This window comes from Nomascus leucogenys, chromosome 10, assembly GCF_006542625.1.
Source record: "Nomascus leucogenys isolate Asia chromosome 10, Asia_NLE_v1, whole genome shotgun sequence".
NCBI lineage: Eukaryota > Metazoa > Chordata > Mammalia > Primates > Hylobatidae > Nomascus > Nomascus leucogenys.
Window position 1 is genome coordinate 38477506 of NC_044390.1, and position 17688 is coordinate 38495193.

The 17688-nt window shown below is 36.4% G+C and overlaps 1 protein-coding gene across 2 annotated transcripts in view; it reads left to right on the top strand.

The window, feature by feature from the left end:
- Nucleotides 1–391: 391 nt before the first annotated feature.
- The window catches only part of GRIP1 (glutamate receptor interacting protein 1), a 449905-nt gene continuing 432608 nt past the window's right edge, over nucleotides 392–17688 (top strand). Inside the window, exon 1 of one of the 2 annotated variants that reach the window (XM_030820036.1) lies at nucleotides 392–1453. In XM_030820036.1, coding sequence (XP_030675896.1) covers nucleotides 1321–1453 — 133 coding nt within the window. In that variant the 5' untranslated portion in view covers nucleotides 392–1320. The remainder of the gene's footprint in view (nucleotides 1454–17688) is intronic. The other variant, XM_030820035.1, reaches the window with a different exon arrangement.

Below are 17688 nucleotides of genomic sequence, written 5' to 3' on the forward strand. Positions count from 1 at the left end.
TTAGTTTCATAGGTAATATGCTGACCTGCTTGATTAATTATACTGTAAACAAATCAGATTTTTCCTGGTGTTAAAAATTCTCTTTCACTGAAAAGACCTGAAGAAGAAAGAAGCTATAGAGAAAAAAAAATTATTCATGGTTAATGCCGACCTCTCTAGACTTTAGAGTACCTCTCTCGTCTACTATGAAGTGTTTCTGACTGTTGTACTTAAAAATAACTTTTTAAAGCTTCTGATTTTTAGAGATAAAGGATGAGCGGCATGTGAGCATATTGTGAAATTTCTCTTTCCACTGTCTTCACCAAGAAGAATTAAGTTTTGTGTGCTGTTTAGCCCATTTACTTTCATGTTTTTTAAAAAATGTAACAATTGTGCTAGGTTTATATTTGAGTTCAGTCTGAGTTGGATTATTTGTATTTATTTTCCCTTAAACCAGGCAGTTTCCTTTATTTGCTGATTATGGTATGCTGTTACTAAGCCTATGAGAAACTTCTCTGTGAAGTGCATTTTAATATTTAGATCAAACAGTGATTGGAATACATTAATGCCCAGTGGGTAAACGTGTCATTTGAAAGCAGCTGCTGAGCCTTCTCCCTGCTGCTCCAATTAACACATACTGCACACTCCTGTCAGCAAGAGGGCTGTGCATATGGATGAAACCACTTTGCTGCTTATTAATATGATATGCAAGAGAGCACAAAGGGTTAACCAGTCCGCCCATTGCAAAACAACAGCTTTTCAAGAGGTTTCCTAAGCACATGTTTTGAGATAATGTGGGCTAGGATTAGGGTATTGGATTAGCAGGTAGGAAAGTCAGTTCAGTCTCTAACTTTGGTTCAGTCCATTGACTAATGTGTTTCCCCGCCCCTCTCTTCTCCTATACCCCCGCGCCTATGATGGGATGATGGAGATATTGGATAGTGAAATTCTAGTGCTAGGACTCCTCTTGCCTCAGCTGAATCTCTCGAACTTTGTTTTGAAGCTATTTAAAGTCCAAAGCTTTGCTGTTTGTTTTTTCTCATAGTCTTTTATTACCATTTCACTTTCTTTCTCTTTTCCTCTTTTTTTAAAAAAATTACAGATTTGACAGTTTATTGAGCTAAATGAGAAATATTGTCAAGGTAAAACCATATCGCTATTATTTTCTTTCCCCTCCTATGGCCGAAGTTGCCGTGTTGATGGTAGCCCAGAGGTAGCTAGAAGGGTAGCTGTCCTGGTCCAGGTTTGGTATTGGTCATTCATGCTCCACCGGCTCGCAGAGCAGCTGGGCTGTTGCTGTGCTCTTGTGCTAGCTGTGCCGCGCTGCACGGTGAGTGAGAGATGGACCGCTTCCTGGGTTTTGTCAAGGCGATAAGAAGATCTAGGAGAAGAAAGGGGAAAAAGTACCGACCAGAAGAGGATTACCACGAGGGCTATGAGGATGTCTATTATTATGCTTCAGAGCATTTTCGAAGTAAGCGCTTCTCTCCATCCTCCGGTTCCTTCTCGCATGCTGGGGCTAACAATAAACCTTGTGTGGAGCCTTAATCTTAAATGCAAAAGGTTTCTCAGATGGTGTTCTCTGTGAGCAGTCTGTAAGTACTGAAGTGCTATGTTTTGCTTGATTTGTTGCAAGAACAGCCATTAGAGAATAGCATCTAGACAGTATCACCAGCCAAGGTCTGTACACATCGTTAATATTTTAGGTGGAATTAATTATGTTATTTTAATAAGCCATTCAAAAAAGTTGCAAGCCAACGTAGTAGGTGGCCAGAATATGCTCTGTTGTAGTTGTTGCTTTCCTTTTTCTTTCAGAATAGGGAAGGCTAGCTCATTTGGAAGAAATAATTGTTCATGTTCAAGTTGATGTTAATGCTTAATGCTCCTGATACAGACTTCTAGACAGTTATCTGTGATTAATCTGAGGTGTCGTTTGTACAAGGAAGTTCAAGTACCTTTCTCTGATGCATGTTTACAATTTTGTTATTAAATAAGGTTAATTCTTATTTGCTGTCAGCTAGAAGAAGTGATACCTGTAGTATCCGTAATATGTGTATATTGAGACATTTGAAAATTAGCTTATAAATAGAAGAGAACTAGCAGTTTTCTTTTATCTGTCAGTGCTTTAAGTTTCTGGTAAGGTTTAGACTTGTCCCACTAGATTTAAAATGCCCAGAAATGCCTAAGGGTGCAGAGAGAAAGCAGCTATGCACAGAGATCACTGAGTTTATGATGTGCCCCAAATGGGGGAAGATGACAGTTATGTATGATCTACATTTTTAAAAAGCTAAAAATTATTTATTTGTCTTCTTGAATAAGGATCTTTATAAACTTGTATTTCAATTCTAATTTGTTCTGGTCTTTTGATGTCTAATCATGAATGCATCCCACTTATAACCTCTGAGCATTAACTAATAAATAATTTAAATCCCAATTTCTGTGGTATTGAAAGCCATGAGAATTCCTTCTAAATGCTAGAAATTCTGTTGTGATTGATGAAGACTGAGGGTTGAAAATTCATGTGGTGGCAATAATACAAGAATGTAAAATTGTAATTATTTGATATTTGCTTGAATAATGTGGCTGTATTGCTTTTACCTGAGTAACCTCAGAGTTTTAGAGATGTTTCTCTTTTAAATGTGTGTACATGAATAATGTGTTCTAGTAGAGTGACACTCTGTTTCCTAAATTTTGTTTCCATAATATGTCCTAGAATTTAACTAAAATTTATGTCACATCAAAAAATATTGTCAGATTGCATGTGTAATTCTGAAAACTCAGAAACTGAAAAAAATGAGCTTATGAACTTTTAATTAGACTGGTAGACATTGTACAAATTTTTTGCAGTCAGTATATACTGAGTCAAATTCATACCATCTCAGGTTTGTACCATGATGTATGTTTGTAGAAATAGAATTGAACAATATTTCTCAGATGTCTGCATACTACTAGCTTTGGTAAGAATTTAAAAACAACAGAATTACTCTGTAAGTTTATCAAATGTCTTGACAAGAAGAACTATATATGGAGGTATCTAAGAAATATTCCCAAACTAGAGTTAGGACAATGATATAATGAAGATAGTAAGTAGTCTTTATACATTAAGTGAAATAACTCAACAAGAATCACGTTTTATCTCATTTGTCAAGGCCATGCTAAGGATAAGATGTTAAATATCAAAAGTCACTTCCTTTAGATATGAAACTGACATGTTTTTCCTGTGATTTATCAGAAGATACCTATTATGTAATATATAACTTGTGGAGTTAGTTGCAAATTGGGTTCCCAACTTGAAACTATTACATAATAAACAGAATGTGTCAGAGTGGACTCAGGCACTTGGGATTTCGCATTTCATCAAATGTGAAATAGCCAGGGCTTTTAAAGAAGATAAGTCATATAATACAATGACTTCTCAGTGCATCTTTTGGCTTCGGTTTCAGGGTTTCTCTGAATTGCGTAGGGGAGACATCCACTTATATCTTAGAGCTGTAGAAAAGCATTAAAGAGTGAGACTGACCTTAAAACCAGTCCTCTCAAATGGGTAATATGGTTGAATTCAATTACATCTACAACATATCTGTTTTAATTAGTTTTTGGCATAATTTAAAAGTTTATACCCCATGTGTTTCTCTAGAAGGCTTAGAAAAACTATCTACATTAAGGCTGAAAACGTGGTGGAATTTACTGATGATGTTCACATCTTAGTTAGTGGTGCTATTGATGAGCCAGAAGTGTCATTCTTATTTTTCTCCCTAGAGTGTTTGCTTCTTGAAAGAAACTTAACCCTCTGTCTGGTCAGTTTTTCCTTTAGAGCAGATTGCCACAAGAACTTTAGATGTATAATAATGAAATATTCAGCTAAAAAGAACCTCCCAGAAAATTATCCAAGTCTGCCCTCCCTGTAGTACATTTTCCAGTTCTGATATTTAATTTTATCCTAATTAATGTCTCTTCTATTATGGGTTCTGATTTAGAATTTCACCACCCTTTCCTTCATCTTAAATACAGCATCACTTATAATCTCTTTAAATGCCAGAGTCTGAATTAAAATGTCCATAGGGTGAAATGCTATGGAAGAGAAGTTATTTTAATAATAGATGACTTTTCTGAAATTCCATCAAAACTCAGTTTTAGCAGTGACAATGATCATAGAATGATTTTAAATCTCCTCTGACTTTATATTGACTTGATGTATGTCAATGTACATGAGATGGCCATGTTTGATTTTTTTAAAAACTGCTTTCATCACTCATCTGTCCTTCATAATTCTAGAGTTAGAGTTTAAATAAGCTAGACAGACGCATGCTTTGGGTAAGTCACCAAACATTTCTGGGTTTTAGTCTTTTAAAATGTGATACAAGGTGGCTTTGTCTCTAAAGATTTTCCCAGTTATAGAACTATATTGTATTTATTTTGAACTTTGCTTAATTTCCAAAACAATTCAGGTAAACGTATTGACTGGAGAATTTTCATTGGTATTTAAGGCAAAAAGAAATCACCTAAATATCCTGAGGGAATTGTTTTTCTGGCAGGAATGCTCAGTAGGGAGAATTCCTGTTACTTTAGGGTCATAATCTATCACTGAATACTAAGTAGTGTTGGAGAATTTTGATAAACCTTTGAAATTCTGAAGATGTTTGTAAATCCGAGATTGCATTTTTTATTAAATCGTATCCACCAAGAAGCACCATTTACTTTTTGAAATTCTCACAAAGATGATTCATTTGGTATTTTTCCTTGAGAAAAACTTGCTTTGATTACAAAACTGTTATAAACTTGAATGTAGTGAAGAGCTAGAAAAGGACCCTAACATTCCATTTTATTATGTTTGGTGTCTTTATTTTTCACTAAATACTGTGTTATGGTAATGTCTTTTTATAGGCTCTGGCAGGTCATATGTTAATTCATCTGTCATACAAAAATAAAATATCTGATTCTATTGTCATGTGTATTTTTATTTAACCACGCCAGATAATATTCCAGCTATAAGACAGATAATGTATATTAAAGAAGCAATCTCTTAACACTGTTCTTATACATAACAATCCTGACCTCTCACTGTCCATGCAGCTGAATTACTTGAGAAAGAAGAATTTCTCTCTTATGAATAGAGGTATGTGAGCCACTCTCATGTACAGTGGAATTAGGAGTGGGACTCCTCCATGGTAACTGCTGTTCTTGGTCTTCCTGACTCACCCAGATTGAAGAAAAGCTGTGTGGGAAAGCTCTCAGGGCAGTCATTAGTGACTAATTAACTTTTCTTACTGAGGTCATTTCAGGGAAACTGGAGAAAGGGAGGAACATGAATATGGCTTAGACCTTCTGAATAAAAGGGTCATTTGTATGTACAAATTATTTCATTTGTTGTTTTGTTGTTGTTGTTTGCCTATTCTAATAGATATTCGGCAGTAATTGTGATGTGTGTGTATGAAATCATTGTTAGCTAAGTTATTTTATGATGCATTGTATGCATTTACAATTCCTAGTTAGGCAATTCAGGCTTTAAAGTGCCTTAGATGTTCAAATTGTGTTTTAAAAGGGTGCTTCACTTTCTTTCATGTCATTGAAAAACACAATGAGTTGTTCTTCTTAGAGAAAAAACAATATTGACGGTGGTGTTTGTAGAATGATAATTTTTAGGCTGTGGTGTGGGTGATTAGATAAGTAATTTATTCTTACTGGTTCCTTTAGCGTTTTCCCCCTTTGGTAAATTCATGTAACCACACCCTCTCTGCTTCAGGAAACTGACATCTAATTAGGACTTTCTTTCTTGATAAGTGTGCCACAAGGCTAGAGTGAGAACTCTGACATATACTTTGGAAAGATGCCTGATTTGTGCAGAAATATGTGTAAGACCTGAACACATAATCAAAGGGAGTCTTGCCTTCCTCAGCCTGTGGGGGATGACAGGGAAGAGGAAGGAACTGGGGAGGGGAAAAGGAAGGAGAGAGGGAAGCACATTTCATAGGCTGTCCTTACTTCTCTAGTGCTTGCAAGCATAGAAGCCATTTATTTCTATGTTAAAAATAGTGGGATCATCAAACTGACAGGTCTTGGATGTGAAATCTTGGATGATTCAAGCCTTAGCTGTATTTAGTTTAACTCAAAAAATCCCAGATGAATTAGAAGAAACATCAATTATAAAGAAATAGGGCAAACTTGCTTGTTTTATGACTATACTGCTTATTTTTCTTCCCTAAGAATTGCTTTCCATCTATAGTATTTTTGTCTTGTTGAAAATTGATTGGCTAGCATGTTCCATTTGCTGGTTATTTTGTATCACCAACTTTCTTGTCTCAAGCTATATTTTTTTCTATATGGAATAAAGAAATACTAAAGTTGAAAGGGACCTTAGAATCTACTTTGTCAACCTGAGTATTTTTTTAGATAAAATAACTAATATACAAACAAGTTAATCAACTTACGGAGTCCCCACTGATCGTCGTGGAACTGGGAAAAGCAGCCAGACTCCCTTATTGGGTCTGGTCCTTCACCTCTCATCCCCACTTTTGTTTTAGCTCACTGATGAGCCTTCTCGTGATATTTAAGGTCCAGGATCATCTACATATAAATTATAACTGCTTAGTTCCCTGATAGGTGGCTTTATTTTTTTGAACAGTTGGCCATCTTATCTTAAACTCCTGAACAAAAACAAACTCCTAATTTAATACTGCAAGTCAAATTAACGTGATATTATATTTACAGATGATGTTAATTAAAGTGATTGTCCGTGGCTCAAAAACCAGAGGTGATTTTCTGTATCACCTCTCATTTGCTCCGTGGTTTGCAAATATAGCTACCTTCATCAATGAATATTCTTTCAGGGGACTTAAAATGGCATAATTATTTCAAACAGTATTAGAGTTAGGAGGGACTTCGGAGTCCAGTTAGTATGGCATGCTATCTGAAATAGAAGGTCCTTCTTCATTATTCCAGCTATATGGACATCCAGCTTTCATTTAAATCCTTCCAATGTGAACACGTTCATTTCCAGACAAGGCAAGTTACTGAATAAACCTATGCCTCCTTTAAATACATTGTAAGTTATATGTTAAGTTGCTGGCTTATTCCAAGAAATACAATATGTGTTCAAAATCTATATCTTGACCCAAATAAACATAGACTCTGTTGAATTTAATGTGCAATAAGATTTCATGCCTCCTTTTTATTCACATTACTCTTTCACGGATGTAACATATGGCATGTGGAGGTGAGTAATTCCTTCAATGCTATTTCTGTTTTAACTATACAAACACAGAAGAGCTCTGTATTGGGCCCACATCCATGTGGTAATTTTTATTTCTTGTTTTCTTCTTCTTTTTTGTTGATTTCCACAAGATCACCAAGCCTTCTATTTATTTAATAAAAAGTATATTCTAGTGCTTTCTGTTTGCATGATGTAGTGGTCATCTATTTGTCTGCTTTAAAACTCTTTTTTCATTCCCCTTGGAAGAGCAATGTTCATATTTAAAATACTCCTGTTTCTCCTTCAGTTCTGTCATTATTGATTGATCAAAACTGTGATAATTTGGGTTACAATTATAGAAAATTACCACGTTTTAGTCTTTAGTGATTTGTCTGTTCATAAACTGAGCTAGGTCAATCAGAATGCTCCTGTGGGAGTTTGCAAACTCAACTCAGTGCACTGTGCTCATGGAGAAACCATTCTGGAGTGGGAGGGAATCAAGCCCACATCCAAAGGAGACAGACATGAAGGATGAAGAGGCTCCTCTCAGGGTTGTAGTCACTAATTCCAGTCCTTAAGGTCTCTAGGTTAGAGAATTAGAAAGGACCAGAACTCAGATTGGAACTCAGATCAGCTAGTTTCAAGTTTGATAGTGTTGGTAAGCTCTTATTTGGAAAATATGATTCTTTAGTTATTTTCATTTGATAGAAATAAATGCCACCGATGGAAACTGTATTCTTTTCATAAAAATTCCCATCATCCCAAAATATAATTCTCTTAATGGGGCTAAAAAACTATGTGACTTTGGGTGAATCACCTGGGTCAGTATGCTTCTTCAGTTTCCTATTTGTAAAATGGGGTTCTAAATCCCAGTGGAGAGTGCTGAAGACCCCAGAGAGAGAGGAATCACTGGCAGGTCTAGTCAGTAGAGCTGTGTCTCCCCAGAGCAGCATACATCCCAAACAGCTGGAAGAATGGGATAGCTAGTGGGCAAATTTAAACAGACGACATTCCACTTAGCAGCATAACTGCAGTGCATTTAACATTCTTTGCCCTTACTTTTCATTTAGAGAGTTAAGTCTTGTTTTAGAGGGAAACACACAACTTCCCCATGTACCTCTCAGTAGATCATTCACCATGATGCCAGATGGAAACATGCCTAGTGGTGTATTAGAATATAACAGAATTTTTAATCTGCTTTTTAAAATTTGAAGTGTTAGAATTCTACCCCACTATCTCACTAACTATTACATAATCTTACAACCGAAAAGCTTTTCTGAAACATCCAACCATGGAACTGAGTTATTTGGATCTGTAGATTTAAACTAAACATCAGCAACTAGGTTTATAGATATGTAGAAACTGAGCTGAATTTCAGTTGATATCCAAACCTTTGAAGATCTCTGTTTTAGAAATTATTTGAACTGGCTCAAAATAGTATGAGATTGTGACTAAATAAGTTATTTATAATTAATAATATTGTAAATAATAATATATAATGCTTGAATTTTCTTCTTACCATCTTTATTCTTTCAAGAATAGTAAGATTGTATTTGTGGTAAGCATCCCACCATTTTTATTCATTCAGCAATTACTTGATGATGCACGTGTCAAGAGTCATTCTACATGCTGGAAATACCGTGGTACAGAAGACAGAGGAGGTCCTTGCCCTAGTGGAGTCAGCAAGCTAAAAAGAAAACAGAAAAACTAGTGGCAAGTACAATGAAGAAAACCAGATCAGAGTTTTGGGATGGAGTGCTGGAGGTGGTGAGAAGGGTGAGAGTTTGAGATACAGTGTTACTTCTTGGAGAACAGGATATTGGGATGACCCTGATTGAAGAGATGGAGTCATTGTATAATCTCGATAGGAGGCTGGGGCATAAAGCCTCCAGAGATAAAAAGTGTATTCATTCTAATACAGTACTTCCCTTGCCATCTGCTGGATGGCTTGTTTCCTTGACATTCATTTGTTAAATCAGTTTTTTTTGTTAATTCAGAATCCATTTTTTCCTAGGAATAATGCACTCAGAATAGGAAAAATGTAGATTTAAAACCAGGCCTAATCACAAAGTCTTTTTGCAGTATTTCACTAACAGGTAAAAGATGACTGTGGCCAAAGGGGACATAGTTACTGGAGAAAACCTTTATTTTGCAGGACTGCTGTTGCTATTCACATAGAGGAGTCTTCTGTTAGTATACTATTGCAAAGTTAGGGATTGTCTAAAGTGGGGGTGGTGATTTGGGGGTATGAAAAGATGGTTTGCTTTGTCTGTAGAATAGCGTCAATAAGTGTGTCATAATCTTCTCTGTATTTGGATCCTAAACATCCATTGAGCATGATTCTTAAGCTAAAAGTCATCAGAGGATACTAAAATGTATGATTGCTTTATAGTTTGTTGTTTGTTTTCTGTAGAACAAAATTATTTTATGCTTCTCCCTAGTCTTTCAAGTACACTCCATTATAAAGATTCTTAATGGCTTTTGTATGTCCAAGGAAAGATTATATGTCAAAGAAATTATTTCCAGAAAGTGCACAAAGTTGTACAGGGTCTTTCAGGTTACAGCCCACAGCATCACCATCTTCTGTGCTTTGTGGAGAATTAGACCCTTTATATTACTATTGTAGATTATGTTACTATCAATAGATAAACAGGGAATTGTATGTTGCTTGTTGGAATAAGTTATTTTCTACATAACTTACTATTTGTTAAATATGATTCAGAGGATTGGACTTTTATGTTTAAAAATAAATTTAATGTAAGATGAAATACCTGTTTTCTGATAATTATCTGAACTGCTTTTCAGGATTCAGTCTAGCCAACAGGCTTAAAATTTATATTTAGTTTCAGAACAGTGGCAAACATTTTTGTGAAAACAGGTGCTTTTGATTACTGCTGAGCTGGTCTTATGTTTTCACATTGTGCTTCTGCTGGCAGTGGTATCTGGTTTGTGAATTTTCAGGTGCAGAAAATAACATTTGATTTGTGAAGCCCCATTTTTGAGATAAAACTAGGCACATGTCAAATGTAAGCAATATGGAATGTGAAGCCAACAGTGGCATCCTTGCTGATTCTAAAAATTGGATATAGGTTAACAAATAGCTGTAGTGGAAAGTTTTACAAATGATTACAGCTCTGGTTAATATTTGTTTTTGTAAACTGTAATCTGCCTGCAAAAAAATTAACTTCTGCAAGTATTTTGAAGACATGAATATGAACTTGTACCTTTAAAAACTTTGCTCAGTACATTTCACCCTGCTTCTAATCGTGATCACTTTTAGGGGAACAGCTGTTAAAATTTAGGGTGAGATGTACGGGTACTCAGCAGTTGGTTGTAAATTTCCACTTTACGGATTTACAGTGGTCTTTCATTATTGAAGTAGAATTGGGGAATCCCCAGCACCTTAACACTGTTATTTATGGCTGGTTTTATCTACCAATGCCAAGTTTTCATGATTTATAGGAACAAACACCTCTCTCTCTTATTCTTAAAAATTCCAAATCTTTTGCGTAATGGTGTTTTTAGCACTATTTGGAAGATGATCAGGCATAAAAGGAATTTTAAACCTAAGAACTGTTGGGATCTTCCAATCCAGCCCTCTGATTTTACGTAAGTTTAATATCTCTAACAACAGAGTCATTTGCTCAGTAATTGTTTAAGGCTTAAAGAGAGAAAATGTCTAACTCAAGATTACACAGCTCAGAATAGAAGTAACGTAAGTATTTAAGTCTGTGAACTTGGTGTATTTTTAATCGTATCCTCCCCCATACCCTTCCCATTGCTTCAAACACTGCCTTCATGTGAAGTTTCCCACAACCCAGCTCACTCTCCCAAGGGTTAGCCCTGGAGCCCCTGTGTATGTGAATGGCACCCCCAATTACTCCATTGTTTTGTGATTACTACATACAGTGTCCTTTTGTGAGTGCCATATCCTCATCTTTGTATTCCAGCATCTAAGACAGTGCCTGGGCCATCTATAGATGTTTCTGTCTTAAAAAGCTGTGAAGAAGACTGATTCCCATAAGCCAACCACAGAAACCTATCTCATTACTTTGTAGTCACTATTCATGTATTTGAAATGATTAGGAAGTTTAGAAAACCATACTCTGGCTGTAAGAATCTTAGTTTGCCATATCCATGATTCCGATACTATTCCTCTCCATCTACTACTCTACGTAGCATAGGAAAACATAGCTCTTGCAACAGATGTTTTGAGAATCCAAATGCAAGGAAAATAGAAGGGGAAAGCAGTGTTTATACTTTATAAGATTCTTATAGACCTACCTTTTTCTTTTCAACACATGCTACGAAGTTTATTATGCTTGGTCTCCTGAGATCAGTGCATGCTAGGCCCTATGCTTAGTAATTTATGTGCATTAGCTCATTTAATCCACACAACTCCATGAGACTAATACTATTATCTTTATTTTCCAGATAAAAGTTGAGCCAAATGAGCTTAATTTTCTCAATGTTACACAATTGTCGGTATGTTAGCTATTATCAGCAAATATGCATTAAGCATTACTATGTGCTGAGAGCCATGGCAGGAATGTCTCAGCTCCCAACTGCAGTGCTATGTGCCATCCTTCCCCATGCTGCCGGTCAACCGTGCCTTCGTGATGGCAGCCTCAGTCCTTGTGATGGGTTGATAAACTCCTGAGTCAGCTTGGATATAATTCCATGGCTCCAAAACGAGAAAAAGCAGCAAACGCAACATGCTGTTATGACTAACCATTTTTGTAATGAGATGAATGTTCTTCTCAGTACGTTCATTCAATTATTTTGTATTCAGTTATACTTTGAATAGGAGAATTTACCTTACACTCTAGTGTGACTGTCGTTATTGTTTTTTTCCCACTGAATCTGAAATTAGGGACTGATGTATGTAATTCACAGCATACTTGGACTGGAAAAAAACTTGTCACCAGGGTGAGCAAACAGGTCCAGTTTAGAGTTGGGACCTTGACTCAGCTTTGTGTATAATCCCTCAGCAACATAGTACAAGAGCAGGAGGGCTGTGACATTGTCCTGTGTCACGTCCAGCCATCAGAATATTTGAATATGAATGCATTTTGTGTCTATAATACCTACAAACTCAAATTGTGAAAAGCTAAACAGTAAAAAACCAATGCATCTATATAAACAAAAATGCGAATGTGGGTATAAAACTTTCATAAGACCAGAGAGTTCTCTGAGGAATTCCAAATAAATCTAGAATTCATGAGAATTGGAAAACTGTATAGGAACTAGTTTTATTTATTTGTATTTTCTACTACTAAGTCACACATGAATCATATTCTCCTCTTCCATGAATAAAGTAAATACCTACATATCAAATTTACTGATAGGAAATATTTCTCAAATAGAGTAAAATTATTTACTATAAAATATATGCATTTTTAGTGAATATTATTTGGATTATTGGCAACAGTGGTCAGGGAACTCTGACTGTCAGATTATGTAATTTATGTTATCCAGTTTGAGCTTGGCTTTGTTAAAGTGTTCTACTTGGAGTGTTGTAATTTTCTCAGACAATTAGGTATGTTTTCTTTTCATTTGGATGGTTTTGTTTTTTACTTTTTAGTTTTTACTTCGTAAAGTTGAGTGTTCCTCAATCAGAAATTGCAATATTTTATTTAAATGAGACAGAGATCTCTTAGTTTGAGTTGTAATAGCAAACCTCAGAGATAGTCCCATATAGCCTGGGCAACATAAGGAGACTCTGCCTCTATGAAAAATTTACTTTTTAAATTATTTTATTTTGTAGATATGGGGTTTTGCCATATTGCCCAGGCTGTTCTTGAACTCCTGAGCTCAAGCTCACCCCTCGGCCTCCCAAAGTGCTGGGATTACAGGTGTGAGCCACCATGCACAGCTCCTACAAAAAATTTTAAAATTAGCCAGTCATAGTGGTGCGTTCCTGTAATCCCAGCTACTAGGGAGAAGGGGGTGTGGACACTGAGGCAGAAGGATCACTTGAGTCCAGGAGGTCAAGGCTGTAGTGAGCCATGATCATGCTACTGCACTGCAAAAAAGAAAAAAGAAAGAAATGGTCTGATACGATTTGGAGCTGTTTGATGTTATGAACAAAGTGCAAATATTAAGCTTTGTAGAGAAAAGTCATAGTAAAGTGTATCATTTCTAAAAGCTCCAAATCAGTTCTTTTGCTTTGTTAAGGTATTTGGTAGCTCTTACATTTATCCGGTTCTTTCTCTATTTTTGTATCTATTTTTCTCCTCAAAAGTTTCATAAAATCTCATTTTTCCACCTCTTTCTCATGAGAAAACCAGATGTTAAACTTTGCAGGCCCTTTAGTTCCCTACCAGTCATCCCCACATGTGAGAATGTTGTTGACTTCTCTAACTCAGGAATGGCAAATCAAATACTGCGTGTTCTCATTTTTGAGTGGGAGCTAAGCAAAGACATACAGAGTGGTATAATGGACACTGGAGACTCAGAAGCAGGGAGGGTAAGGGGGATGAGGGATAGAAAACTACATATTGGGTACAATAGACACTATTTGGGTGACAGGTGCACTAAAATCTCAGCACCAGTATACAACTCAGCTGTGTAACTAAAAACCACTTGTACCCCAAAAGCTGAGATAATACATGTCTAATATTAAGGACATCAAAAAAGAGTATTGTTGAGTCATTCTTTGATTAGGTATTCAGTTCCCTGATAAATCACCAGGCACCTCAAGTATTTGTTTCTCCTCGAGACTTCATCCTTACAACCCTGCCAATGCTCAACCTTAGCTCCATCAAACCATCTGTGCTCTTCACTCCTGCTACTGACATTACTGGAAGAGAAAAACTGTATAACCATGGTGGTTGGCTACATTACAGATTTATGAGTTCCAGCCTCAGCTTGTTTCTCAACACTAGTCATCAATCTTTTGTCTTTATCTCCAGCCACTCTCTTTCCCTTTCCCTAAGCAATCATTCCCAAATTGCACCTCTCTTCTGAAGTCCCAGCCTGCTCCTCCCATCCCGAAACACACTCTGAACTGAAGATAGGGGCTACTTCTTAGTTTGACTCTGCTTGACTCTGCTTAGTTTGACTTGACTCTGCTTCTCCCACCTTCCAAATATCTTTTACAAAAACTTCCACTATGCAGCATGTACTTTCCTGTCCCCAAAACACAAAGCAGATGCCTGGTTCACTTAGAGTGATTGAGCGATGCCTTGTGGCCCTCTGGATTCTGCACCTGCCATTCTACTGAAAAGGATTCAGCAGAGATCACCAGCGATCTCCTTATTCCAAATGTAGTGGTCTTTAAGACTTTGTTAACTTCGTTGAGCTTCCTGTAGCAACCGCACCAGTCATCATTCTGGTCTTTGAGTCTTTCCTGTCTTGGCTTCTATGACCCGTCTTCTTTCCAGTCCTCCGGCCTCTCTTTGATACCTTCTCCTTCCTCCGACTCCTTCCCTTAACTCGGGTTCAGCACTGGCCCTTCTCACTCTCTGAATTCTTCCTGGGCAATCTCCGCCTCCCTCGTTTTGTAATTTAGATGTCACAAATGAGCTCTGGATCTATCTTTCCATCTGGCATCTGGGTGGTCCATTACCTCAGATTTCGACTTTTCCTAAACTGAACTCAATACCTTAGCTCCTACCCAAATATGTTCCCTGTACCTTTCCTCTCTCTTTTAGCTATAAAGGCATTATCCTCTAAAAACTAGGAACCTTGAATTCATTTCTCATTCCTTACATTATCTAAGTTTTCTATTATATTTTGTCTACTTCGTTTACTTTATACTTCATCTTCGTATTCCCTCTGCGCCCAGGGTAGTCCATAGTTAGAGCTTAATAAATGTTTAACTTTATTTTATTTCACACCAAACTGTAGACAACTAGAATAGTGGATTTCAAGGGACAGATCTATCTCCAACTTTAAAGTATATATTAATATTTAGGCCTACTGGAAAGATACTTGGCAGTTTACGATGCCTCAAGGGTACAATTTTTTGAGGTAAAGTATTCTGTTCATGTCACAGTACTTAAATTCATTATTCTGACCTTGTTCATTAAAAGCAAAGTGGGCAACTTGAGTCTGAAGGACCTATGTAGCTGGAAATATTAGCTTGGAGTCCAGAATTCAATAACCATTGATTGCACAGTCCAAAGCAGTTTATTGTTGATATCTTTTCCCTAAAATGAAATCAATTATTCTTGCCTGTGCATTTTTATTAAGGGATCTGCTGTTTGGACTAGAATTATAAAGTTAAGTACAGTGGCATATTGAAAATAAAGTGTTTTTCAGTGACCTCAAAATGTTGATCTAATGAATCACAAATTATACTAAAGAAAGCTTAGTAGAGAAGGCAATAGAAGTAATGAGAACATTTAATGGATTCTAAATGGTAGCTCTAAACACTCTAAATTTAACATCAAATAAAATTTTTTCTCCTTTTTATAAGATAGAAACTTTTCTGCTTATAAAAGTTATTAATTGGTCTAATCAAAATGATTAGAATTTGCATGTTCCTTGTAATTTTCACTCAGTTTTTCTGTCAACAATTACTGTAACTATCTTGTCACAGAGAATAAATTAAAATGAAAGTATGAGAGTTTTATATTCAAGGGAGAAGTAATTCGGATTGCATGGTTTTGAAAACAGTGATCAAAACAGCTATGTTTAGAATACAAATCTCAAATTTAAGGATATGTTTAAATAGTTAATGGAAAAAAAATTTACATGATAGTAAACAGCAAATTAATTATGGACCATTCTTATCTATTTCTATAGTAAAGTTTGTATATTATAATTTTGGTAATAACCATTGCAATAATTATAATTTTATATTATTTTAAAATTTTACAATGCTATAACATACATTGTCCTTTTTGGTCTTTCTAGCCATCTTATAAGTTGATAAATTAGCTGATGTTACTGTTATTCTTCATTTTATAGATGAGAAAACAAAAGCACTGAAAATTTAAATGGCTTATCCAGTGTCACACAACTAGTGAGTACTGGCACTCCTCCTGATTCACTTATTTCCAAATCTTATGGGATTTTCTCCTCTCCTGAATGGACTTAGAGCTCTTTGAAACAAGCTGCCCATCTGACTTAATTCCCCTGTGCCTGGAACATAGCAGGTTCTCAATGTGTATTTGTAAAACAGATTCGTCTAAACTAGAATGGAATTTCAAGTGTGAGCCTTTTTGTAAAGAATTTTACCACTCAAATACCATATTCTGTCAACCTAATAGACTTATGCTGTGACCTTGAATATACTGAAATTGCATTTTAATGTCCTAAAAATGAAGTAATTGAGAGTTGTCTTGGAAAACATAACAAAAAGGCAAAAGATAAGTATTTTATTGTTAATCTATTTAAGTTTAATTCCTTTCTATCAGTTATCTATTGCTGCATGACAAATTACCCCAAAATTTGGCAGCTTAAAAAAACAAACATTTCTTCTCTCATAGTTTCTGTGGATCAGGAATACTGGTGCAGCTTAGCTGGATCCTCGGGATCATGGTCTCTCAGAAGGCTGTGACCAAAGTATAGGCTGGGGCTACAATCATCTCTCGGCTGGAATGAGATGGGATCCCTTCTAAGCTCACCAACGTAGCTGCAGGCAGGATTCAAGTTCTAGATGGCTATTGTATGGAGACACCAGTTTTGTGAGAGGTTTTTCTACCCCCAAATGCCCCTTTCCATTGAGCAGCTCAAACAAGGCAACTGATCACTTTTAGAGTAGGTGGGCCAGAGAGAGCAAGAAAGGGCATGCAAGACAAAAAACCACAAGTTTTTTTTTTTAATTTAATTTCAGAAGTGACATCTCATCACTGTAGCCTTCTGTTCATTAGAAGAGAGTCACTAGGTCCAGCCTATACTCAAGAGGAAGGGATTACATCTCCCTGGTATTCAACACTATGAGGATACTAGGAGGTCTCAATCATTTGGGCCATCCGAGTACTGCCTACCTTATTCATGTTAAATATTATTGTTCAACCATAGTAAACTGAAAGAAATAAAATCCAGCAGACTGACCTCAACCGTGTCCAGACTTTTTAAGGGAAAGCTACAGAAGTGCAGCTCAAACTGGCTTTAGCTTAAAAAAAAAAAAAAAGTATTTTATTTTGTATTTTTTGTATTTAACAAAAAAGAGTCTCAGTGTTGTCCTGACAGTAGGTGCAGCAGAATTCTGTTGTTCTCCATTGGCACTCAACTTTGCTTTCTAAATAGTTTTGAATGGATTCTATCAATCTGTCTTGTGTCCCATGACCACCCCTATGGCAGGGGTGTGTGAAATACTCCAGTTGACCAATCCTGGGTCACTTCCCCACCCCTGGAACCCGGAGAAAGTGACAGAAGCCAAAATGTAAATCATAAGAACTCAGAGTGGAGGAAAGAAACTTTGAGGTGCTGTGACCACAATAAGGCCCCTTGGCTGATGGTAGGCAGAACACTAAGGCCCACGGCACCCATCTGTCACTCTTTAAGTCCCTACCTGTTCTAACTCATGCAGTTTACTTTTGGGGGGTATCTTAGTTCATTCAGGCTGC